This window comes from Bombus affinis, chromosome 14 (assembly GCF_024516045.1).
Source record: "Bombus affinis isolate iyBomAffi1 chromosome 14, iyBomAffi1.2, whole genome shotgun sequence".
Classification (NCBI taxonomy): Eukaryota; Metazoa; Arthropoda; class Insecta; order Hymenoptera; family Apidae; genus Bombus; species Bombus affinis.
In genome coordinates, this window is record NC_066357.1 from 7,414,266 (window position 1) to 7,441,025 (window position 26,760).

At 39.1% G+C, this 26,760-nt stretch overlaps 1 protein-coding gene and 1 long non-coding RNA gene across 9 annotated transcripts in view; one reads left to right on the top strand and one right to left on the bottom strand.

Moving 5' to 3' along the window:
• LOC126923997 (uncharacterized) overlaps window positions 1-26,760 on the top strand; it is a 301,345-nt gene that overhangs the window by 33,085 nt on the left and 241,500 nt on the right. The window lies entirely within an intron of this gene.
• The window catches only part of LOC126923992 (complexin), a 324,121-nt gene continuing 297,495 nt past the window's right edge, over window positions 135-26,760 (bottom strand). For all 3 annotated transcript variants that reach the window (XM_050737984.1, XM_050737985.1, XM_050737987.1), the window contains 2 exons: window positions 11,675-11,804; window positions 135-10,579 (listed from right to left, as the gene is read on the bottom strand). In XM_050737984.1, coding sequence (XP_050593941.1) covers window positions 10,503-10,579; window positions 11,675-11,804 — 207 coding nt within the window. In that variant the 3' untranslated portion in view covers window positions 135-10,502. The remainder of the gene's footprint in view (window positions 10,580-11,674; window positions 11,805-26,760) is intronic.

A 26,760-nucleotide genomic window follows, 5' to 3' on the forward strand; every position in this document is an offset into this window, starting at 1 on the left:
GGAAGGATGTTGTTGATAAAGGTAGATTAATAAATAAATAGACGATCGGGTTGGTAACACGATTGATTTTTATTACATTTTTTTCATTTTTTTTTAGAACTAAATAACATAAACGCATATTCTGATTAATTCACTTTTGTTTATTACTCGTAATATTACTATCGTATTAAGAGCTATAACGATGAGGCGCGCCCCTAAAAATCGTCTTCATGCTTTATCATTTTTTTTTTACTATTTTTTTCTTTTTGTTAATCCTCGTTTGTTTTTCTCGCAATTTGTGTTTTATCTCTTCCGCCGTGAAAGCCAAAAGAAACGCCGTGAATCTCTCGTACAACGTAGGAAGAGGAAAGCTCGATTATCCATTTCTTTTCTCCTTTTTGATTTTATCCCCGCTTCGTTTCTCGTTTCGTACAAGCTTTCGACTCTGATTCGTGGCTGTCGCCTCCTATTTGATACTTGAAATTTTCTTTCCTTTCTATCGAGAAGAAAGATCGACGGGCGACGCGACCTAAAGAAACCTCGACTCGTTTTCTTTTCTTCTGCCGTCGTTTCAAGGGTCAAGAGGAGGGACGAATAGAGAGTATAGGACTCTATGCATTTTTTACGCGTAACCAAGAGCCGAGACCATGCCCAGGGATTGGTTTGACGGGGGATGCTCACGGGTACAGCTACGAAATCGTGTGTCGTGTCGTATCGTATCGTGTCGTGTTCCTGCATGTGTGTGAACGGTGCCTGTGATCTGTATTCGCACCTCTATTAACCTTTTATGTGGCACGGGCAAACGTTTTACCTATTTGAAAATTTCACACGTCTACGTATCAATTTCCGAGATCGATTTTCCATGTATGTACGTTATCCGTCATAATTATTCGAATTATTAGTTAGCGGAACAATTCTAATTTTTCTTTAATTTAAGAATTCGAATAAAAATCTTTTAATTTAATTTTGAAGTTTCTAATTTCAAGTCGAAATTTAACAATTTAAATCCTTTTGGAGTTTAAAGTTTCTTGAGCAACTTAAATTTAACGCACAATTTTTAGTCAATTATATAATAGAGTAGCGTTCAAGGTTTCGATAAATAATCGTAGCAAGAAACGCTCGTTATATTTAGCGCTCGTAATTGAAATTAAACGAAACACGAAGGATGTATCGTTCGAATAATTATTCGGTACTGTACGTTAGCCTTTGAAGAAATCTCCGTGGGGAAAGAAAGATTTCGATCATCGCACAGGGAATAAAATACCGAAACGGTTTTTCGAAATAGCAAAAGAAACGATTTAAAAAGAATATTCTTGCGTTTTTTTTTTACGTAGTCGTTTAATTCGCTAAATAAACGGTTAACTTTCATGTGCACAGGGTACGTGTACGTATGTGTTTATGTAACGTGTGAATAAGTGGTCGCTTAATATCTAGGTTACTTTATTTTTATATCAATGTTTATGTGTATATATATTATACATGATCTAACAACAATATATAATATTATCATCATCATCCACCATCCGGTGTTACTTATTCTCTTCTTCGCATGTTACATTAATATTTCATTCTTAACAATCAACCCATTCGTGTTCCAATGATTCAGCCACTAAGCATTCTATAACTCATACAAGAGATCTTTTACTATTCCCCTCTTCGATGCTATTCTTCATCGTACGTTCTCCGCTAACCCGCTTTTCTTATCTGCCGAGCAAGCTTCGTGCGATTTTTGGGCATTTCGAACGACTCCATATGCCCCTCCCCTTCCTCCCAATTTTCCCTTTATTTTATTCCCTTCTTTCCTCCGCGTTTAACCGTTCCTTTTACATCGTTCCTCTATTTTCGGTGCAACTCTACACGATTAACGATTACGATAATTATTGGTCGTTGCATGCAGCTAAAAGTGCTTCGCATCTTCGAACGTCGAAATATAAAATTACACAGAGATCGATGTGTGAACGTACGCGTCGCAATTACAGAGTTTCGAGTTCGAGGTTGAGAGTAACATATTTTCATACTTTCTTTTTTTTTTTGTATTTTTTTCATTTTTTTCTATTTTTTCGCGTCGATCGTAAGAAGAAACATCGACGAGATGGGCATCGATGTCTCCTTCCCTTCCGTTTTGTTATCGCGCGGTGTGCTTGTGTAACTCTGATTCTTAAATACATATACAGTGTCTGATGTGCGTGTGTACGCGAAATTTTCTCTAATCCTTTTTCAACTTTCTCTTTTTTTTTTATTTTGTTGTTGTATAAGAAACGTATAACATTAGTAATTATAGGCATCTATAGTATTGCTTCTCGATTCAACGAATTTACGAAGATACCGGGCACGGTACAGGTGTGATCTACGTACACGTCGTGATGTCGCAACACGGTCAAACAAGCTGTTACTCGAATCGCCGGGAATAACGATCGAAAAATAGAATACGCGTTTATTGCAGCCTCTTTTTTTTTGCGTCGAGGGCTCGTTGCGTAACTGAAGCGAGTTAGCCGATTCGCATTTTTATTTCCATTTTTAAAGGAAATTTCAAAGGACCTTAGGTCTCGAGCGACACCAACATTCAATTTGAGTCGGGAGTCGCTTTGTCTAAATTATTCACACGCTCGTCGCCGGTAACATGGAAACGGTTTGAAATTTTTTGCCAACAAGAATTTATAGCATCTGTGTAAAGTAAATTGGATTTAGCGTCGAAGAGAATGTCGCTTTCTGTGCGACGAAACCATCCTTTTGCGATTAGCGTGTAACATAATGGAGTTTTGCAGGATCGAGCGACAGCCAGTACCGTGTTCACGGAATCCCTATCCAAAAAATCGCACAAGTCCGCTCGAAGATGGTGGTACACGAACCTCTCGTCGAATGGCAGCTGCTGAAAAGTACCGTTTTTCGTGTGTATCTTTTCGCCTCGGGACTCTCCAATTATCGAAGCTCTCCCTTTCTCTTTCCCTTTAACGTCGTCTTCGTCTTTGTTCTGCACTCCCTTGTATACAAAGCTAACGACTACTTACTTAACATCGTGATTTTCTCCTGTTTTACCCTCTATCTTTATTTATTTACCTCTTTTTTTTCTTTTCGAACGTTTCTCCGTGTGTAGATGTTACGTGTGTTTGAACGGTATTTTCTCTCGCTTAGTTCGTACTTTGTATCTTGTGAACGCATTGAAAAAACACACGTGCGAACGCGTTTTACATTATGCAATCGTCTCGTCGTCGAGATCATCATCATAATGTAAGAGATCATAACAATAGTACGTTGATTTAACGATAAGTTATCATTATTACTTTATAATGCGTTGTGTCGTTGTCTCTGAATAAGTCAAATCGGTTCTTCCTCGCGAGTTACGCCGGTATTAATCTCCTCCGTCCTCGAACTTCGGGACACCTTCCGTCCTCACCTTTTGGTTCCTTAGGGGTTTCCCTGGCTCGAGCAAAAATCGGACGCTCGAATTGGAAAATTGCGACACGAACGGTGTCCCGAGCTTCCAGGAGACATCTCGTTTTCCGTTCATCCTTTTCGCTTAACGCGGTTACGTAGAACGAAACCATCACGAAAACTTTCTCGGTTATACTAAACGCAGGTCTAGGTTATACGCGAGACTATGTACATGGAGAAAAGAACGTTACATTTGTCGTATAATCTTAAACGTTTCGGCGCATATCGTACCTAACGCGTTACATTCTTTCTGATTTCTTCGGTTTGTCCTGCTTGATACACTCGCCCGATAATTAAGTACCTAAGAAAGGTTCGTCAACTATCTTTTACATAATAATTGGACGCGTGTCTCGTTTCGACGGATCAATTGTACTTTGCCAGCGAGTACTACGATATTATACTTTCTAATTACAGTCAGATTTACCGAGATCGTCAATTACCAGCAACTTTCGTTGGCTCGTCCGTCTCTTCGATAGAACGCTACGTTCGAGGGTGTCACGTCGAAAACAGACACGAGTCGCTAGATTCTCTTTTTTTTTTCTTTTTTTATTCAATCCTTTGTTCATTTTTTTTATCTTCACGATTACGATCGTCTATGAAACACGAATTAAGTAGATTTAAGTATTCGTTTATATCACTTGCCACGTGCCGCTTACAGGCTTAGGGTGGCTTCAGGTAAAGGATGCGAAGGATAGAGCGATAAATCGCCTAGAATCGTGCGATGTTAGGTGCGTGTGCAAAGTGGAAGTGGAAAAACACTCGTTAAAGGGAATTAAGGAGATCAAAGATCAACAGTTCCGTACCAATGGAAAAGATCAAAAGAATCAAAGAACAAGAGAAAGTCTGGAGAGTATTCACGCGACTGATACATTTTCTATTTATCTGAAAATCCATTCTATGTTCTTACTTCCTTTTTATTTCTCGGACCGCGTTATTTTTCTTTCGATATAGCGAGAATCACAGAAGATCGTCACGCCTACATTATGTCTTAGCATATCTCCGGATTACTCTTGTCTCGTTGGTTTCGAACACCGTCGAATTTTACCTTTCGAGGGGAACTGTACTTTTTCGTCTATCGCGTTTCAACAACTTGTGTTCGTGTTTTGCACGCATACACGCGACAACTGGTGGATGAACGTTTACGCTGGTGAAAAATCGTCGGTAAATGGCCTGAACCAAATTTCACGGATTATCGAATACAAGAATACGCGAAGATCTCTCGCAAACGAAAGTTCGAAATATAAATTGAAAGTTTTATAGGAACTTAGACTAGGTCGTTTCAAGTAAAATGGCCGATTTCTTAACGTTGAAAATAATATTAATGATATTACGATCAAACGTACTCAATGTAAAAGGAAGCTACGATTATGGCAATTAAAATCATTAACCGATCATCGTTGAGAATATTTCGGTCCATTTTTTATATTTGTATTTAACGATCTAAATTTTTCGCAAAAATTAAGAAGCTTGAAGGTTTACAAAGAACGCACTCGAATTTGATGTTACTTCGTGATTCGATTTGACACATGATCCGTCTTTGACAAAGTATCATGTTGCGTTTAATTAGCGTGAAATTTAAAATTGAATAAAAAATGTCACGTATGATATATCATATAAATATAACGTATCATATGAATCATATATAAACGTCAAAATTACTTAACGACACTTTTAGTCGCTACCTACGAAATCTGCCATTTCACGCACGGTAACGGAACAAAAAATTATCTTTGACACACTGCGCTAAGCATTGCTTACGCTTAAATTAAACTACATCGAATTAAATGGCACAGAAAGCATTTAATCGATCGTTGAATCCTACACAGAAAGCTTGAACAACATGTAACGCAATATGTATGTATAAGGGAGAAGAAAGGAAAAAAGACGAACTACTGAGACTAAAGCGTCAACATTGACTAGACGGTACATCGAACAACGTTTTATGTTGATCACATCGAGAAACAACAACGACACACGACATTAATCAACAGTAACGGTTACGACAGTAAGATATCATTTTTTTTTTGTATTCGTTTTATTCGTTCGTTTTTACGTGACACATGCATTAAGTAGTCGTGACTTCAAAGAGAACAATCGAGCGTAGCATAGGAGATACATCGAGCAAAGGGGCTATGAGACGACAGGCGGAGAGAAAACTTGTTACGATCAAAAGATGAGAGCAAAATAGTAAGAGCAAGAGAGAAAGAGAGAGGGAGGGAGGTACAGAAATAGTTAAAGAGAGCGTGGGGAATAGGAAAACAGTCTATGAGCTATACACTGCTGTCGTTCGAAGTGGTCTGGTTAACTTGATGTCCAATTAATTAATTTTCTCCTGTTAATCGTAATCATAAGAACGGTCTGTCCCTAAAAACATTTCGCTTCGAGCTACGCTGGAACTCGTCTTCTTCTACACCGAAATCGTGCTTTCCATCAACTGGTTATTTTTAACTTGGTGTGTTCACGTTCGTATCGAAAATTCGCCAAAAGAAAAAGAAAAAAGAAATGAAAAGAGCATATATTCTCTAGAATCAATATAGATAATATAATGTATACATCTTTCGGTTAATAATTGAGTAATTGACTTCAAGTGTATATCAAGTAGATCGCGCAGGAGGATTAGAATATGCGAGACAGGTTATTATTTCTGTTGAATTCGGTCGGTTCAGGATGCCTGGACGCGTAGGAAATGGGCGCAGTTTGAAGGAACAAGGAGGATTAGGTACTTTTAAAGCGTTTCCATCTAGTGGATCGATCGTTTACAGAGAGAAAGAATGCGAGTCTGCGGATCTTCGAAAATCATCGCGATATGTCGCACTATAATCTTCTGTACTTTCTTCGTCAGCGTTCGGCTCAGGTAGCAAAATACACGTTCTAGTTTGAACTCTATCTTTGGTCGAGTGATCCTCGAAGATCTCACGCGTGATAAGAGAAGATCCAACCAACGACATCGACATTGACATCGACAGACAAGAGAGAAGCAGGTAGCATGCACGTTGAGACACGAGAGAGACTATACGTCAAGTAGATTCAGATTCGAAGCACGTCCCGTCCGCTTCGCGTTCTTTTCTCAGTTGTCTCGTTCTGCCGCGTTCGACGATTAAAATTCGCCGTGGCTTCGCAAAAAGGCGCGATCGATATAACGTCTCCTCGGCCGTTCTTTTTATTGGAAACGATCAAGGTAAAGGGGAAGAGAGAAGAAAAAAAGAAAAACAAAGGAAGGCATAAAATCGAATCTGTGTGCTCGATCGCGCCAGCCTTAAGTCTCCGCTCTGAAACTTCTCTCGCGATTCTGGCCGAAGGGGTATACAGCCGAACACTGGAAACATTGGAAAAGTTGTCGGTTTGTCTTTCGCGGACGAACAGCTGCCAAGAGGTATTTTACGACATTAAGACAGGAGAAAGTAGCGGAGCGCGCGGTGGTTTTCCAAAAGTTCGGATAGCGATCAAGGAAGCTGTTCGTTGAATTTCTTCCCGGCGCGATATGTTAGTTCTTTCGTGCTCGTTTGGAGAATTTAGCGATCGAGAAATCGCTTGGTTCGAGGAAAATCGATAACGACACTACCGATTTGCGTCGTTATTCGTAAATAATTATATAGTTGCCGAGGCAGTATACCGCCGGATAAAATAGCAAGTCGTTAAAAGTTTAGGAATTTTTAATATCGTAAATTATGCTTTGCTCCCATTCACCCGAGATTCGAAGTTCGAAAAAGTATCGACGATATTATCGAATTTCGAGAAAAGTTTCTGGCAAAGTTAATGCTGGCGAGCTGGCCTTTTCGATGGTCGAATTTGCGTCGCGGAGTTTGGCAAACGGAAAAGATCCGTGAACGTGCTTGCGGAACGACTGATAATCGTCGACTAGAAGAGCCGCGTTACGTTTATACATCGAGAAACAGCAGAGTGCACATAGAAAGCTGACATGCGTTCGTCTCTATAGCAAAACGTTTGGACAGAAGGCCTTCCGACTTCTTATTTTCGACTGACGTTTAAGTTGCCTTTTCTTTTTCAACTGGGACGCGGTCCTAAATATAACACACTTATCTCGATGAGACGAGGAAAGCTTTTTCCAATCTTTTCTCTTCTCCCGTCGGATCCTGCTTCATCTGCTTCTTTCTAATTTCTCTTCGTCCGAGCAATTGGAATTCTTTTTTTTTCCCGACACTCGATGGATCTTTCCTCGCGTGTATTGCGGCATATCGTCGAGAAATGTTTTCCTAATCCGAGTGATCAAGTATGATAGAGCGCGTGTTAGGAGAATATATCGCGAATTCGCAAAGAAATCAGAGGATAGCTGTTGCTTCAGAGTCAGAATCAATTGAGAGATTTTGAGAAGACTCGATAGATAAGAAGAAGATGTATAAGAATATATAGATCGGTACCAGAACGAGGAACGATATCGAACATAAAAAAAAATACACTTTCGTATCATCTCGTCACTCATACAAAAAACAACGTCACGCGTTAAATGGCACGTTCTTCCTCTTCGTGCTTTCATTCTCCGTCGCAGCTTCGTCTGGCATTATCCGCCCTATACATATACCAACTCAGAGCGTTTTACGACATATACGCAAGAATCTATGTTACAAGATACATTTTAATTTAAACAGAGTTATCCTCTCAGTCTCTTCATTAAACGTAGATCTTTCGATCGAAGGAACAAGAAACGTTTGCTTGCTCAACGAAATGTTTCCTTTATACTTTTCATCCCCCTGTTTCCAATTAGTCTCTAAGTATATCGCAATGGTATCGTGCGTGAGCATTTTTTTAGTTTCTTGTTAATTCTGTATATGTATAAGGCTCGCGTTACTTGCCGGCAGTCGATGCTCTGTCCATCCCGTCCATCATCGTTTACGCGTCGTCCATCATGCACAACGTGTTTGTCGCGGACGAACAAGCACGATGAAAGACCGGTGAACCGCTTCGAGAAAGGATGAAACAATGGCTACTTTGCTCGAACGTTTCCGGCGGTAACACCTGAAAACTCCTTGCTAAGAACAGTCTCGATCGTCGAATCGCGACACTTCTCTATCCTGTTCTAAGATCGTTCACGAGCGAACATATAAATCAGTTTTCTCTTCCTTTCTCTAACAATTAACCTACTATATAATTACACTCGATAGAAACGCACCGTATAAACGTGAAAGAAAGGCATTTCTTTAGTACTTTTTTTTTCTTTTTTTTCTTATTTGTTTGCATTTAAACGCGAGAATCAGTGCTGCTCGATTCGTCGAGCTATTCTTAACGAAGCGCACATTTAAAATGTTTTCTCGTTTTGTCGATTTTTTCTTTTTTTTTTCTTTTTTTTTTGGTCTAATAACCACTTTATATTTTTTCGTCACTTTTGTCGGCAATGTGTCTCCTAACTAATTGTCCCTAAGAATCGCTCAGGTGTTACGCGTTTTACTACGGATCGATCGCGATCGAGCTATATCGCCGAGAGGTAATCGGACAAAATTCGAATTTGGACGGAAGGGAGAGCAAGGGCCGCCGGTTACTCTTGTTTTTTCTCATTACTCGTTTCCTGTGTTAATTCCTTTTTTTTCTCTTCGTTTCTCTCTCTCTCTCTCTCTCTCTCTCTCTCAGCAATCCATCTCCGTCTTGCGTTCAGCTCTTGGTCTCTTGACTCTAGTTTCTCGTGGCCCTCGATCCTTGGCTTAACTTGTTTCTAAATATAAACATTTAATGGCAACAATAATAAGAACAATGACCGCGGTAATAAACTATGAGAATAATTAATAACTCGAATAATAATAATGACTCCCTCCTTTCTGATCTCCTTGTTATTGAACAGCCGTCGAACGAACTAGTGACTACGTAACTCTGCTACCGGTAGTTTCCTCTTTTTTTTTTTTTTTACCACTATTCGAAAAATTCACTAGAAACTTAGGTACTAAGTTTTTACGTCTTTTTTTTACTTCTTTCATTTTTCTTATTTATATATATATAATATATTTCTTTATTTATATTTATATATATATAGGTATATTTATATGCACGCGCCCTTCGACTGCTCACGTCTCATTTACGCCATGATATTCGTGCGATATCCGAAGAGACTTTGATCGATCCAATCATTTTCCTTTCTTTCCCTTTCTCTCTGTTTTTTTACGTTCCATCTTATTTCTTGCCGAGATTTCTTTCCGATATTTCATTTTCTTTCTTCGAGTCGTAACGCATATACGAATTCTCACGGATCTTATACTTTGCATTTTCTCCTTTTCTTAACTTCGATCGTCTCTGTCCTTCTTCCTTCTTCGAATCGTAAGGCGTAAACGAACTCTCGCCGATCTCGTACTTCCTACGTTCTCACGTCTGCCGCAGTTTTTTTTATCCCGTCATCGTCCTCGTTTAACATCGTCCCCGTCTTCCTCGTTTCTTTTCCCTATGAATTTTCGTACGTAATGTCTCAAGTAGATCTTCACCGGTTGTATCGATTCTGAAAGTGTCCTGGATTCGTCGCTCCACCATCGACATCCTAGATCCTCACCGAGCTTCGAATCTCTAGATCTTCTCGACTTCCTTCTTCCGCTGCCTTCAATTTCCGAGATCACTCGAGTCAATTAACAACGCTATCGACGATGATCTCTCGAATTTAATCCGTCGAACTCGTCTCGTTCCATCCACTCGTTCTCAACGATGACACGTCCCTCTCGTACGATGGCAATGTTGATCGAAGCTCGTAACTCTTCTCTTGTTTGGTCGATGCGCTCGTTTCTGAAGATCGTTCCGCGCGTACCTTCGTAGAAAATCTAATTCGATGGTCGTTGGAGGACCGAGGACGGGCGACGGGCGTTGGTTGTGGTGTCTCGAGCGATTGTCGCTTCTCTTGAAGCTCTCTAAGGGACGACTGGCCAATTCGAATCTCGAATCGATCTACGCTCGAACAACACGACGACGACGATTACGACGGCAACGACGACGACGCTGGTAGTGAGTTTCCGTATCGCTCTTTCCTTTCGCTTCTCCAATAACACGTCAGATCTCGCTCGTTCTCTTCCTCGTGATGTCGTAGGGGCTGAGAGGCGGATGCGGCTCTGGTAGCACATGATGCACCACCCTCCTTACCGACCGCTTCAAGGGTGTAGGTAGGCTTATTGGAGGTCGCATTTACCTTCCAGTACTTGCGCTTTGATCTCTTGTATATGCGTATCTAACACGTTCTTGATTTCTGGAACAAACGAACGTTCATGTATTATATTGTATATATAGCGTGTCGCAAAATATATGGCGGATATTTGTAGGATTCATTCTAGATATCAATGAAAGCGATGAAAAGAGTTTATGCACAAAGATGTCGTTCCAGGCTTGTCTTTCAAATTGTAAACGATTTCACTTTACGCTAGAAGCATACTCATATCGTTGAATCAGATGACGAATCTCTCTATCTTATTCATACTTCGTGAGTAGAATTTCAAAGTCTGCCGCTTTACGTTTCGTGGATACACTTTTTATGTTTAATAAAATTTGAGTATTGCATATGAATTATAGACTTTACGTTAGCTTGTAGTTTTGCGTTTCATACAACGGAGAATGGAAGAAAGTTTATAAAATAAAAAATATGGAACGACATCATAAAATAACAACGAATAAGTACAATATGAATATCATAGAATAAATGGCTATTACCAATACGATAAGAAATATTTAATCCAAAACGATACTCCATCGCATCGTTTTCCTATCATTTACATTTGTCCAATCGCGAAATAGATATAATAATTATCGTAAGATTTTTGATAGTGCGAGGGTGTACAGTTTCACGAGGTATCCTTTTGGCATTGTACTACGATTTCCGATATTCTCTGTATTTTATTCATCCCCGTGTATAAATGAGTATGCGTGCGCTACAGTGTCCCAGTTTAGTTACAAAAGAATGGAAAAACGCAAATGGATGACTACACGGATGAAAGTTGGCTGGCAGTTTTTCAAGCTCTCTCAATTACGAGACATCGATTTCGCCGTGAAACTGAACGAGGATCGTGGCATGCGACCGGCTTCTGTTGAATTTACTCAGAAACCGAGTGGATTGCAGTTGTTTGATTTCTAGCCAAGGCTCGTTAACCCTTCATCGATCATCCCTTGCCGTGTCTGAGCGCCACTGCATTAATTCGTCAGGCAGCTCCACTCGGTGAACGTGTACCGTGAATTTGTAGCTTCTCGTTCTTAACCCCGTTCCATGGCCATGGTTTCCCTGGCCAACCTCTTCGCGAAGGGTCGTGTGTACCGAGTGTGATGAGCGAATGCAATTGACTCGTGTACATACTTGTAATCTCGTCCTCGTCTTCCGCCTCGGCTTCCGCAGCCAATTCCTCTGGCGTCTTCTTCTTGCGCATCAAAGGATTCGGCTCTTCTTGGGTCATTTCTTGTACTTCTTCTCGCTTCTTTATGTTATACTGAAACGGAAAAACGAGAAGCGAGTGAACAAAAGGAGGATTACAGGTTACAAAAGAACGCGTTTGTACTCGGTGAAAAAACTCGCGACACACGTAAGCTTTCCTTTTATCTTTTCGTCTGACAAAGACTTTTCAATTAATCAGGCACCGAAAAATCGAAATCTTTTAAACAGTCATTTTAATATTCCAGAGGTGTGGAATGTCGTACGAAAGTCCTTTTCATTTATCTTATTATTTCACGAAGACTTTCTCATTAACAAGATACATAAGTCTTGTACGTTTATGTATCGTTTTAAGTTTCTCGAAGCTTTCAAAAGGGATTCTACTTGCGAACGAAGAAATTGGAAAAATCGAGTAAAATAGAATGTCCAGTTTAACGTAGAGATCTTGTAACTACTTCTAAGAAGAATTTCCAAATTTTGTTTATACTTAACCGTCCGAAGGTGTAGTCTCCTAATCGATTAAAAAATAGACTATAGATATAGTAATATACATCAAGTCGGAGCACGAATTCGACAAGTTTTACGCGTCACGTAACAAATGTTCTTCGCTTGATATCTGTTGGATCGTCGTTTAAATCCTATTCTACGTTAATCCTGTTCCACGTCCGTCTGCGTAGTTAAACGAAACGTACTTACGCGAGCGTTTACGATGGATAATCTTCAAACGAAACGAACGTTCGGTCTGTGTTTTGTTTCGCGATTGACTTTCTATGAAGCAAGCGGAGTGGAAACGCGCGAGACCCGTTAACGAGTATTCCGGTCAGATTTTCTTTGACGCGATAGACGGATTCCTTTGACCAAAGTGCGAGAAGCTCAGTCGCGAAGTTTTCTCGATCGAAGTTGGTGCACCGCTACGTGGCCACGTTGAAGACACTCGACGACAGTATATTTCCAAACTTCGCTAACAAGAAAGTTGTAGTAACGCGACGAAGTAGCCGAGAGCGACAACCTTTCTTTCAGACTTTAACATCGAAAGCGTTTTAAAGGAGGTGTCATCCCCTCGTGCCTCGAATTTAATGAACTACGACAGCCACAAAAACATCCGCGACGTAAAAAGTTATCTCACGGCCAAATATCGATCTATGCGCGATCCTATCGAGAAGCCTTTGGCTGTTCCCATTAATTTACAAGGAAACACCGCGAATGGCCCTGGATGGCTTCTATTTAGACGGAACTTTTCTTGTACATTTTCCGTAACTTTAAACTTGCCATAAGAGCATAAATATCCGTCTAGTCGTGACTTCTGTTGCCGCGAATATCATATTGTCGATGCGAATGTCGTATTGTCAGCGATATTTCGAGTCGCGACACTAGTATCATAAATCGAAAACATTCTCTGCTGAAATTTTCTAATAACTGTCATTTGGTGCTGTTCACGATCTTTGCTTTTACCATTTCCACAGTTACGATGGCATGAAATCGGAATGGTCAGATTACGGAAGAATCGTTTTCGGACAATCGGCTTAAAACTCAAACAGTCAATCGCGTCCATCACACGGAGCATCGACGCGCGGCTATTAGCCAGCCCTCACGCAGTGTTCCGTAATCGTATTAGCTGGACAATTTCAATCTCGGCTTCGTATCATAGAATCTGCCTCATGATTTCGAGGATCTGCAACAGGAGATCGGCACGTAACAACATACCCGCGCCGCTGTACCCCTATTTACACTAGATTGTCTAGTTGCATCGAACCGCAATGACGGGCTGCACGCGCTCGCTACCTAGCTACATGCAACGAGTAACTCAGCTCTGACGCTTTGTATCCACGCCACTCTTGTCGGCAGACAATGAGCCCGATTGCGGTACAAGCCAGACACGTGATCGGCTGTACGGGTGCCGGTTGCCTCTATCGTAGCATTGTAACCGACCGTGGAATACGCATATTGCGGCTATATCTACAAACACTATAAATTCTCCGTCTGTTTCGTTGTTGTTCTCCGTTGTTCGGTCCTCTCGTCTACCTTTTTGCAAAGGCTTTTCGCGTTTTGTCCCGAGTCTCGTATCGCTCTTTTGTTACCGCGCCATGCGACTACACGCGTCTTTCATTGGACGCGCTGTCCGATTCGATATCGTTGTCACGAGGGATTTTCTGCGAGAAACTTTGCCCAATCAAAATTCAGACGCATGTTTCTCTGGCTGTTCTGCTACGAAATAATAACAAATTGGAATTCATTTTGGTGTAACATTTATCATTGGAATCTTACGGGAAGAGATGAAATTCAAGGGATGTAAAGGTTTCGCCTTACTTTGATATTCTGTTTCGCTCGGTTTTCTTCGATTTCAACATATAAAACCTTTTCTTTTGTATGATAACGTGGCTCGATAGAAGTACGTCGACGTGAATACGCGATTGGTTAGGGAAATGTGAAAATGCGATAAGAAACGAAGTGTTTGAAATCATATCGACCAACAACGTCTCCAGGTAACACTGAATTATATTCGTTGGGAAAAGCTAGTTTACTTCTTGCCTCATATCCGCAGATCCAATATAACGGAATAGTTTATTCTATTTTATCGAAAGTACAATAAAATGAAATTGTAACCACGAACAATGCACGGCTTTCTCTCTTATTTTCAATCGGTTCGACGATTCCACTCTCCATGCTTCTAATCATATCTTGTCCCTTTGTATCTCGCGTCTCGTACGTGTAGAAATCTCGTAAGGTGGTCTCACAGTGGTGAACACAGTGTACGTATAAATGTGTATCGACTTACGCACTTTTCTTCGAACTCGAGTCTCAGAATTAAAATAACGCAAAACACGAGCAACGAAAGTTTATAGGTCGATTTACAGAAAGATTTTCGCGACATTTTCGAACAAAAGTGTAATAGTCTAACAGTGGTGGTTTGACCGTACCACGAGGGCGGAGGGACGAGTATATTTAGAAATAGGAAAAGTTGATTGGGTTTATTTAATTAGCGTAGTAGAAATTCGGTTTGTTCTGGGCTAACGGGTATTGCCGATAAATCTGTCTCTCTTTGTTTTTCCGCTGTTCCGTTCCATTAACAGCGCGGTCGTTCGTAATGGGTGTACAATGGCGCGTCCCAGGCACCGTGAAGCCGCGCGAAGGAGACAGATAGCGCGTGTATAAACGGCGGTCCAGTCTCCCAACGATGTCAAATGTGATGCACCGATCCTGACGTTAATTAATGCTTCTCGACACGCACCGCGCGCCTCTGCGATACAACGTTTACGAACGCGTCTCACGTGGAATTTCAAATTCGTGACGTTACGTTTGCATCAAGGAACGCCTTTTAATTATCGGCCCCTCCCTCTCGACCCTCTGGTTTTTTTTAATCCTAAAAGTTGAGCAATCCCAGGGACTCGTAACACTTTGCATAATTGCGACGCACTCGCGCGTATCACGGCCGGAAGTCTTCAAACGTTCTTTCGCCACGGGTGCTACGTTCTGTGATTTGTATGCTCGTGTTGGATGGCCGCATCTGTATGTGTGTCCTAGACGCATCTGCAAGCCACGTCGCATTGCGACATTTTTACCCAGCACATTTTTAGTAACCAGTTTCCTTGTTAAAAACTAGTTCAAGAAGCGTTACGCCGTATGTCTAATGATATGTTTTGGTTATAATATGACGTACTGGTTCAACGATACGGATTTAGAAGTTTGAGGTGCGCACAAATGCTAAGCTGAGCACATTGCTAGATCCGTTGTTATGTGTATGGTATGTACGTGTACGTATAAAGGTGTACACAGAAGATGTGATAATTATCCGATATTATTAGGAAAACGATTGAATATCCATCAATATAACGACATACACACTCGTTGATAAGTATTACGACATCTGCTAATGCAGAACGTGGTAATTAATCTGGTAATTAATTAAACGAGTTAAATAGGAGATTCATAGCAATGTGCTGAAAATTTACGGATAATAAATATAACGAAGCATCTAATGGTATAAACGACGATATCTACCAGTGACGAATCAGTATTTTTTAATAAGACGATGACTATGAAAAACGCGAGGAAGCTCGGCTTTACGCAAAGTATATAATCGATTTTCACGAAACCACATTATATTTATGGTATCTCAACATCGTTCGATGGTAACACGTGTTCGTAACAGCGGAAACTTTGCGAACGTTATCAAATCCCTAGTTCGCAATGTTGTCTAGCTATCTTGTTACAGCATTAGTATTCGCGCAGTTTCTGTCTCTCACAATCAGCCTAATTGTCACGTGACGGTGCGAGCGCGGTACGAGCATCGCTGGTTACGAAGCAAACGCAACTATTTGTAAATTGTTCGTTGTTGAATCCCAGGGGGAGGGGGGGGAAGGTAACAGTCGACCCACGTTTCCATGCGTATTTCGAGCACGACAGAGGCGAAAGATCGATTTTTCGTTGAACGAGAACTGTTTCCATTAATTACATCGCTGGAAATTACGATTTCTTTGTACAAGCGTGTCACTCGCGCCGTGATTTCATTTCTAAAGGAATTTGGCGCGCCATGACATCGCGATATTCTCATCAACTTTTGTAACTGGCGAATCGCCGGTGCGTGTTCAATTTTCAATTTCTGCCGAATCATGACTATTTTTCACGATCAGCGAATATTTCTGTCGCGTTGTTCCTGTCGCCGTTCCCGTGAAAATTGAAAAAATAAAAAGAAGGGGAAAATAGGGTGACCGATAAGTAGACCGTGGATGTTTATGCAAACTGTTATTCTCACGAACACGTCTAAAGCGATGGGATCTAAGCAGAGATTTGTTTCACTCGTCGAATACTATAACGAGTACTGTGCTCTTATCGCATAAAATTTTCTATCTAGCGTTTTGTTTGGCTCTCAAAAAAAAAAGAAAAAGAATTTTGGTTTTCTTCGGTTTGGAAAGAGATTTTATATTCTATACAATTTTTACGTGTTTGTCGCATTCTGTTCATTTTCCTTTTTGCCTTGAGGTTTTCCATAAACGCGTAAAAGCATTCACAGTTTACCGATATATCATGCCATTATTGGCATTCGTTGTGTCACCATTCGTTTCATTTCGAGAGAAAGGGAATTTTACTGTTTAATTTTTATCTGTTGCGGCCGATGAACAATTTCGAAAGTGCCACCGATACGCATCGTTTATGATATTTTATTAATCAGTACGTTGTAATTACAGGAGTTTAATTAAATTTGATGTACCAATTACGTAAATTAATTTTCTAATTGGGCATACGTGACTGCAACTGTGGCTACATTAAAATCTGTAATTTCACGGTGCTCTTTCTACAAAGCGAGAATTTATTGCTTGATACGTTCATTGCATGCAAAATCGGGAAAAGATGTTACGAATGCTCGTTTCACTTTGTTCGCGAAATTATCAGTACGTAACGTCGCAGTATGATATATCGTTGTCAAATAGCTAACAGTACGATAAATGTACAAATGTGCAAATAATTCTCGTATATATTTAAAAGCTGCATATCGTTTACTTCTTCTTCTATAAATATTAGCACACTTTATAGGACGGTAGACAATGAAAAAACCATATTCAATATTATAATAGTAATCTTATCGATGCCATACAATAAGATTAAAGTATCTGTCTTGTATTTATTGATATTTCGTATCATACATGCTACAAAAGATTCAGATTTTTCAAGTTTTCATCTGGCCCATCTGACATTTTTTCGACAGAATTTAGGCTGAAAGACTATAGAGACCAATGTATAGTATTATTACAGTAATTTACTATATTTCTGTAACTTCTGCAAATATACAGTTTGCACAAATTTCGTTACATCGAATCGCGATCTTCCACGAAATAATCGTCGATTAATCGTCTCCTCGATAATTTAGATTGATTGTCACTTTTCGCATGAAAGCAACGAGTGTCCTAATACTTACGGACAGGAGTGTACATTTTCCATTCGCATAACGCTGACACACTGTGTAGGAATAACGCACCGATACCGATTCTGTCGTCAATGCTTTTATCGCATTATAACCGACACTTTGTAGTACAAGTAGCCTTAACTTGTTTCGACGTGCGCATCCTTAAGTACTTTCACGATGGTCCGTTGAACGTCTTAAAAGGAGTCAGCCTGACTCTATTAGGAAGTCGCCATATTGAATGCAGGGACTCCCTACTAGAGTCAATTTGACCCCAGTTAAGTTCAATCTTCTCTCTTCGCTTCTCCTGTCGTCGTTGTCTGACGTTCTTCTTCCTTTCTCCCACGTCGACCTCGTCCGGGTTACAGCTCGTTGTTCTTACGTTGTCAGCCGTCTTGTTCTTCGGTTCTCTACTTTCGCGGCTCTTTTTCTCCCCTCTTCTTCCTTTTTTCTACCCGTTCCTCTCGTTCTTCTTCGTCAGCGTCACCTTTGACGCCCGCCAGGGTATTCGCGCTATAAACACGATATCGATCAGACGCCGGATTTTAATTATCGCGTCGAAAGCTAATTAGCTTGACACGTAGTTCGTGTCTCGCCTGATCGAGCTCCTGTTCAGAACGATATTTAAGCGTAACTCAGCTTAGAATCTAACGACAGTGGTGATCGATGCGTCGTGTCACACCTATTACGAAGAACACGTAGTGGGATACGTATGATAGGCGAACAGATCTCGTTTGAACATCTCGAGAGCAAGACGTTGCATACACGTTGCATACAGATTGATAGATACATTAGGTGGATGCAGTCGGTGACAAAAATAAGCGCATAAGTAGTGGAAGTAGGTATCGATGAAGTTTAATTAAACCGGTGATAGTGTTATACATATATACTCACGTTCAAAGATTTGACAACTTTTTATCTTTAATAAAACTTCGATATTTGACGTATATTATGAACTTTATATTACTTGGAATTACTCGCGTTAACATTTTATACGTCAGCTACTTTTTTTGGTTATATAAAATACCAAGTTAAATGAAACTCCATCATATCGTTTTACCGCCACTTATACCTGCCCAATTTTGAAACGAATATAACTTAAGATTTTTCAGCGATACTGTTTACACACACTTGTAGTGGATTATTTAGTAAACGATTGAAATTGATATTTACATTTCTGTATAGGCAATGCCGTATCTAACGAAACTTCGTTGATATTTGTTTCCATTGCCTGACCGTTTATTTTCGTGGTCGATCGAATATTCTTTATGTCAACCTCTCAGCCAAGAAATTTGCCCTTGGTTTTACATCTATCCTAACTTTACGATACCAGCTTACATATTCGATACAAACTTGTTTTCCAAACTACTATGTTGTAAATCATCCAAGTTTACGATACTAACTTACACATCGAATATAAGCTTGTTTTCTCAACGTCAGTGTTATAAACAGTCGTACGACCGACTTAAATTTTCTAATCAATGAAAATTGAAATGTTGAGAAGCGCGTGTAACTATGGGAGGAGAGTAAGTGGGAAAGAGCGAGTAACGAGAACGTAGGAGAGGGCGCGTCTGGTGGCTGATTTAAAACTTTGACTTTCCGTCAATTTGATACGTAGCCACCTCCTTTCACCCCTCTCTGCCCCTTCTGCACCCGTTTCTCAGTATTTCCATGCGATTTTATTGACACCAGTCAGTCTGGCGAAGAGACACCGGCGAAGTTTCCGTGGGTCATGAATTTGCGAAATTGGAAAGCTGTCTGTTTCTCTTCTCCCCATTTTACACTTTCCTCGTCCGTTCTTTCTATCCTCGGTCCGTTTCAGACCTGTACTCATATTCCCTGATTCGTGGATCACCGCTGAGAAAGACAACCGGCTTTTGGATATCGAGAACGTTGACGGGCTACGTGACGATATCCCAGCGTATTATTTCTTTCGCGTCCGGGCAGCCTGTTTGAATTTCATAGAGACCATTGTCGGGACAGCGGTAAAAAATTTCGAATAATGCCCGTCGTCTTGCAATTTCGATTTATTGCACGCGAATATGAACAATTTCAGAGCTACGTATAATTTTTGTTACACGGTGTAATTTTTGTTATTCGTAGCGTACGCACGCTATCGTTTCTCATCGCTGGAAATAGCCGAGAAACGTTTCGTGTAATTTTTTAATGAAATCGGATATTTTTCTATATTAAATTCACAGAGATTAAAATTATACGCATTGGAACGTATGTGTGTTTTATTTTGCGTTTAGGTATTAGTCTGTGTATCTTTGCTATTGTCATTTTCTTGTACGTGTGTTCCAAAACAAATTCGATAAAGCTTAATAATAACTTTAATAAGAAATCTTACCAAAATATAAAACTATAAACTTTAATAAGAAGAGAAATTCTCCATTGTCCTCTGTAGATAGAAGACGATAGATTCGAGGTATTGAAAATGCAATTACAATTATTTAGTTTAATAACAGACGCAATAGAAATTACGTTACTAATTACTTGAAAACTAAGTTTTCAGTTTTTGGCGATTAAATCAGCGAATTATCAAAGAAACAGCGAAATATACTTGAACGCAAGGGAAAATATTTCAATAAAGAAATAAATTGCATTCTCGTAGAAGGAAAAAGAAACGAACGGAATCTTTTGCATAAATCCAATATTACCAGAGAAACAACAAAGAAGGAACAGTAAATAGGACAGGAAACGCGTTAACCAAGATCCTCATTGGTATTCATTAAGTTCGTTAGCATCTTCCTCTAGCGATTATCTTTGTCTTTGATCCGTTAATGTGTCTACATTTCTTTAACACAACAGGATTAGCCAACTATTCTCCACCCAAGGTCTCTGCGACTACATTTCACCCCGATCGTATTGCGCTTGCTATTAACCGCCAGTTACGATATCGTAAATTCGTTGGCAATACATCGCGATCATGATATGCTGTATATATACAGGGTGGTTGGTAACTGGTGGTACGAGCGGAAAGGGGGTGATTCTAGGCGAAAAAAGAAGTCGAAAATATAGAATAAAAATTTTCGTTTGAGGCTTTGTTTTCGAGAAAATCGACTTTGAATTTTCGCTCGGTACGCGTGCACTTTATCACGTCTCGTTATAACGGATCTCACTGTAGATCGTTGTCTCGATGGATATTATCGCAGTTTAAGTTTGTTTTTGCCGTAACGGAAAATTAGGAATACATAATGAAATAATATGAAGTAATCATAAAGTTTATTATTACAAAAATTGCTGAAAATGTTGCCCATTCTGCCAAACACATACTTCTGCTCTTCTAATTAAATTTCTATGAACACTTTCTAAGTCGATTTTCTCGAGAACAAAGCCTCAAACGAAAAATTTTTATTCTATATTTTCGACTTCTTTCTTCGCGTAGAATCATCCCCTTTCTGCTTGTACCATCAGTTACCAACCACCCTGTATAGCAATATTTTCGCTGTTATAAAATTCAGCGAAATTTAGAAGGCAAAAGGCGCGAGCTACCTTTCGCGAATCTACATAGATAACATTGTTCCTCTGCACCTGTTAGATATATTTATGCATCCATAATTCAGCTCGTTTATTTCATCGCAGCTTCGGCTTCAGCTGCTCGAGCTTGTAACCCATTTTTTATACTTGCCTGGCACGCGACCCGCATTATCGGACGTGTTTGTTTTTCGTTGCAAGTCTTACGATTAATCATCGATTTATATTCTCAAAGTCGCTTCGCTATCGCTAGTTGAATTTTTGAATATTCATGGAAAGCACGAATCGAAATACAGTAGAAGCACGATTATCGGAACGCCAACACGAATGTCACGAACGTAGCTGATCTGCACGATTAGGCAGGAATTTTTGTATTCAGAAATATTTTCGCGTAATCAATTTATGTAAATACTGAAATGGAATATCAAATATAAAAATGATACGACGACAAAGATTCAGATAATCGGGGATTATTCGTTCGACTTTGTCGATAATACATTAGTTACATTTTTGAAGAATATTTATCAATTGATTAATTGGTGTCTACCAATCGGTATCGCGTGGAAAGTAAAAGTGTTACGTGATTATCGACATTGAATACTTTATAAGTTTGATAAATTTTAAAGGACAGAGGCAAGATTTCTGAGTATGTCGGTATTCGTCGTTATTATTATTTGTGACTTTGAATGGTAGTACATGGTGATGAAATTTGTCCAATATTTAAAATTTACAACGAAGTAAAATGGAATAAAATAAAAGAAAATAAAATAAGGCAAAAGCGAGTTTCGCGATTTCTGCAATTGCGACGAACAATTTCAAATACAATGGTGCGCTTTGCTCGTGACTGCACGGGAATCGCGTGCTCGCGTGTTATGAACATTAAAGTAGTTTCACCGATTACGGTCCTATCGAAACGTAAAAAAGGCTCGTATCTCCTTGGCTCGCGATTCAGAATCGTTCTATTCTTGGTCAGACTTTAACCAACGTAACAACATCGTTCGTGACACGAATTACGAAATCTGTTGCTATATTCGGTTGGTCTTGTTCGTAGCCTAATTTCTCTAATCTAAATCCGAATAAACTTGTACGACGTTAACGCAAAGCTCGCAGAGTAGAAAGATAAGTTTCATTTTTTAAGAGCGATGTTATTTACATCGGTGAACTACGTCTGGATATGGCATTGTTTCGATATTGTATATTTCTGCTTCAAGAAATCGAGTAAACATAAACAGCGGTTTCTTTAGAAACGAGAAAAGAGATGGTTACGATTTTTGCAATTTCATATTGAAATTTTTTAAGAAGAGGAAATGATGAACGCACGCTATATCTTTGTAGAATATCGTCATGCATACGTAACACTGGATTTATTATAAATCTTAAACAGCTGAGATTAGTTTACAAGATTTCAACGTAAGTAAATTTTTTAAAATTTCGCATACGAAACAGATAAGTTACAAATCACCAGACCAATGATCCCTTTCGTTTACGGGTTGTTAAATTTGAATAGAGATCGATCGATCTCCTGCTTCTAGTTATTCTATTATACGATGTTAATGAGCCATCAGCCAAGATCGATAAACGTATAAATATAAAAGAAAATAATACAGTTAGCCAAAGACGATCGATTAAATTACTTTTACTCTTTTTCTTCGCTAATTATTACTGACGCAAGCTACGAAGGGAAACGGTAATAGAATAGGAAGAACATACGTTAAACAGACAATTGAACGTGTCGTGTGGACGAAGTGAGCCGTTGGGTGGAACATCGGTCCCTCGAAGATACATCTGCTACGAGAGATTCGATAAAGTACATAATAAAATACAGCGGCGGTGGAACGACGACGTCGATGGGGATTGGTCACGACAACGTGCAATAATGTCGTTCCTTCGACAATTTCTCGGAAAGAGCAGGAAACCCGCCGCCGATGGAACAAAGTGCCGGAGATGGCGCGGCAACATTTTCTCTTCGAGTCGAAAAGCGAACGACGTTAGAGCGTTATCGAGAAAAAAAAAAAAAAGAAGAATGAAAGGGAAGAATGCGAACTTTTGTTTCGATTGGGTCGTTCTAATAGAAGTTTAGAAAATCGCAAGGTGCATTAACGAGAATCAAAGATGAATGGGTTGGTCGAAATTTCGATTTCCATTCGCCGACCATATTCCTCTATCAAAACCTATCGATCGCTTAACAGAGGAACGACAGTAGCATTTTTCCACGATAATACTGCCAAAAATGGTGATATACTGGCAGGTCGCCACGACGATAAATCCTAACGTATCATATTAGAATACTCGTTCCATATGGATATTCCTATTTCACGCTGTCCGTTTTTTTGCTGAATTTATGTTCGTCCGGTCAGACCCTCGACAAAGTTGAGATGCTTCATTTCCGAAACATCCCCTGCGCGCCACCTCTGCTTATATACCCACGACGTTTAAAAATGATTTCGGCCAAAAGGTTGTCTATTTTTTATCGATTTGTATCGCATAAAACGACGCGTACATCTTCGTTTATAGATATTAGGACATCTGCCGATCTTGTGAAAAACGTGATAATTGGACTTGGATTACGAAGAGTGAAAATTATATATTCGTTTAAGATTATTCGGAATAGGTAGAAAAATTTGTAATAATTGTCCGCAAGAGTTTCGAGAAAGTAATTGAGAATTATATATCGATTCTTATCATCTTTTGATTTAAACCCCGGTGAGATGAAAATGAATGTGGTTTAAATGAATGATTCAGAAAATTTAATGGAGTGTATCCTGTTGATGAAATTCGAATCTGGCTCTCGAAATTAATTATGGAATGCACAAAATCAAGAGACAAATTTTGTAGCACAGATTTATCAGTGACAAAGAGAGAAAAGTATAGATAAGAAACAACTTAATTGTATTATTTGTAACTGGTGAGATTTTTATTATTGCATGGAATATATAGATTGTTTATATTACAAAGTTTCAAACGATATAATAATTCCATTTTTTAATAAGCTGATCTGTTTCGATTTATCTTGTTTTCCTAATGCTTGAACTTAGTAATGGAGATGTAAAAATAAATTAGTTATACGGAATAGTGAGAATAAACATTAGCTATGAAATATTGAATGTCAATGAGAATTTATACAGGCACACACACGTATGTTGCATAGTATTATTTCATCATTGACATGCAAATGCGGCAAATTGGACTGGATATCTACATTGTTTGTATAATAGCGATGCAATTTATGGGCATCAGCAACTACCTTTGAATACTGAAATTATTTTATAATTTTGCTTGCGTCATTGTTATAAAACGCAGCAAATTGCCTTTCCTAGAAATTAAACAGCATTCTTCTGAATTTTCCATACTAATATGCAAATACAATGATACTCGGTTCTGAATGATCATCGGTGGTTTAATATAATTTTTCCAAAGCTAGAAATAAAACTTCCAATATTATTTATCAGTCCTCTTCCCTAGAAGTTTCTCAAATTTATATAACGATTTTATTGAATTTATATGACGATTGAGAGGTTTCTCAAATATATTTAAACGCACGATAATAATTGATTATTGCAGCGTTAATCAACACGAGTGAGAAAGAGCGATTGGAACGAAGGAAATATAAATTGTACAAAAATGGTTAATTTAATATCTGTTGTATATTACTCGTTCAATAATAAACATCAGCAAAGACACGAGGGAAATTTTTAATTAGAAAAAGTCCATCAGAGTAGCACCACCATATCGAATGTCATTACTTCAGTTGCGTAAGTCGCTTTCATTGTTTCATCGAGCCATCGAGACGAACGGATGTTGGTCTGTCGCCACTGTCTCGAGGATTTTTAATTAATTGTTCGAGTTAATTGAGAGACACAGAAGAGAGACGTAAAACGAGACGACCTTCTTCGAATCGCGGGGAAACAGTTCGTTTTGCAAACTTGCATAAATGAGATTTACATTCTATGTATTAGCAAAGAACGTTCCGAGGTATAGAAAAAAAAGGTCGTTCAATATTTATTTTCATGTTTTAAGAAGCCCGTTCCTAATTGAGAGGAAAGTTTTAAAAAGGAAGAAAAGGAAATGTTCTTTTTATAACTTGGAATTTCCGCAACGACAGACTTAAATAAAGTTTTAAATTCCACTTTTAAATTCCATGCTCCACTGCGTCTTCAGATATCAAATCTCTTTTCTCTTCCTCTTATATGATCGTGAGATATTTTCTTGTTTTTTTTTCTTTTTACTCTCATTACGCGTTTTCGTATGCTTGTTAAATTCGAAATATTACAGCAAGGACCTCGTAGGTTCAGCAATTTTCTGACGTTAAATTTTTTTTATCGATCGAATTCGAACGCGTATTTGAACAACCAACGTAATTTATTACCTACGCTTTTGTTAACAGGAAAAACGAAAAATAAAATACGAAATACAATGTTACAGAAATTTGCACATATCTCTTGTATTTATATGACATTATAAAACAAACTAGACTTAATGTTATATCGATATCTCGCGTATTCTCCATCGATATAGCTAATGTAATTTCCTTGGTAGCGATAAAATCAAAAAACATGGTAACCACACGTGTAACTTTGTCCTTTCTTCGGACTTTTCCAACTAAACGTTTATCATCTGTTAATACTCGTAAGAAAAATGCTCCGAGTAAATTTAATGTTACTTTGTCGATCTAGAAATTTAAACGATTCCAAAAGAAAGCGCATATTTACTAATTTCTTTTAATATATCGAATACACAAGATTCAATAAATGTATATAGACTTTTGCGATAGAAACTAGACCGTGTCTCAATTTTTGCATTTTTAGATCATTATCGTAGATTCTAATATTCGATTTCCTGGCCGTTGCGCTCGCGACCTACTCGTATCTCGTACATTTCCTTAGATTTATGGCTTTTCTTTACGACTTTATTTCTTCCAGTGCACGCGAGTAAATGGAAAATACATTATCTTCTTTAACGTAAGTTTGACTTGTTATTTCACTGTTTCTTTCTGCTCGCTATCTTCTTTCGCTCGCTATTAAGCTCGAATCGCATTGGAGTCATTAAGTGTCCAACGGTTGAAACGAAAAGACGTTGTGGTATTTTTAATTATACTGTGTAGGATATTCCAGAAGCTGGAGGAGCCGATTCCTAAGCGGAATTTCTTAAGGACCATATAACGAAATCTCTTCTTGATGATCATTAGCCGAGGCCCGTAATCGGATTTTCTTTGACCCCGTCGTGCCGGCGCGATTACCGAAGGAAATCTTCTTGCGGAATAGCGTCCGCTTAAGAATACATCTTTATTCTCAAGGGGATCACCAGTGTTATTATATCTCGAGTTTTCCGTTCATTGTTGCTGGAAAAGGTGGATAAGGGATCCTCCGGGAAAATATCGCGAAAAGACTTTCACGGAGGATTTCGATGTCTCGGCTAATGAAGTATCAATCTTTATTAATTCTGACTGAACGATCCTCGACGCCGATACAGAACCGCTCGCAGCCAAGCTAAGACCGGGGATAACGTTCCCAACTTTTTATTTCTCGTCACACAGGCTTTGATAAAACGCGATCCGGATTATTTGTCGTGGAGATTGCAAAGTCCCGGTGAAATTTAAATTTATACCGGCTAAACAGCTAGGTTGAAGAGCGTATGAAAG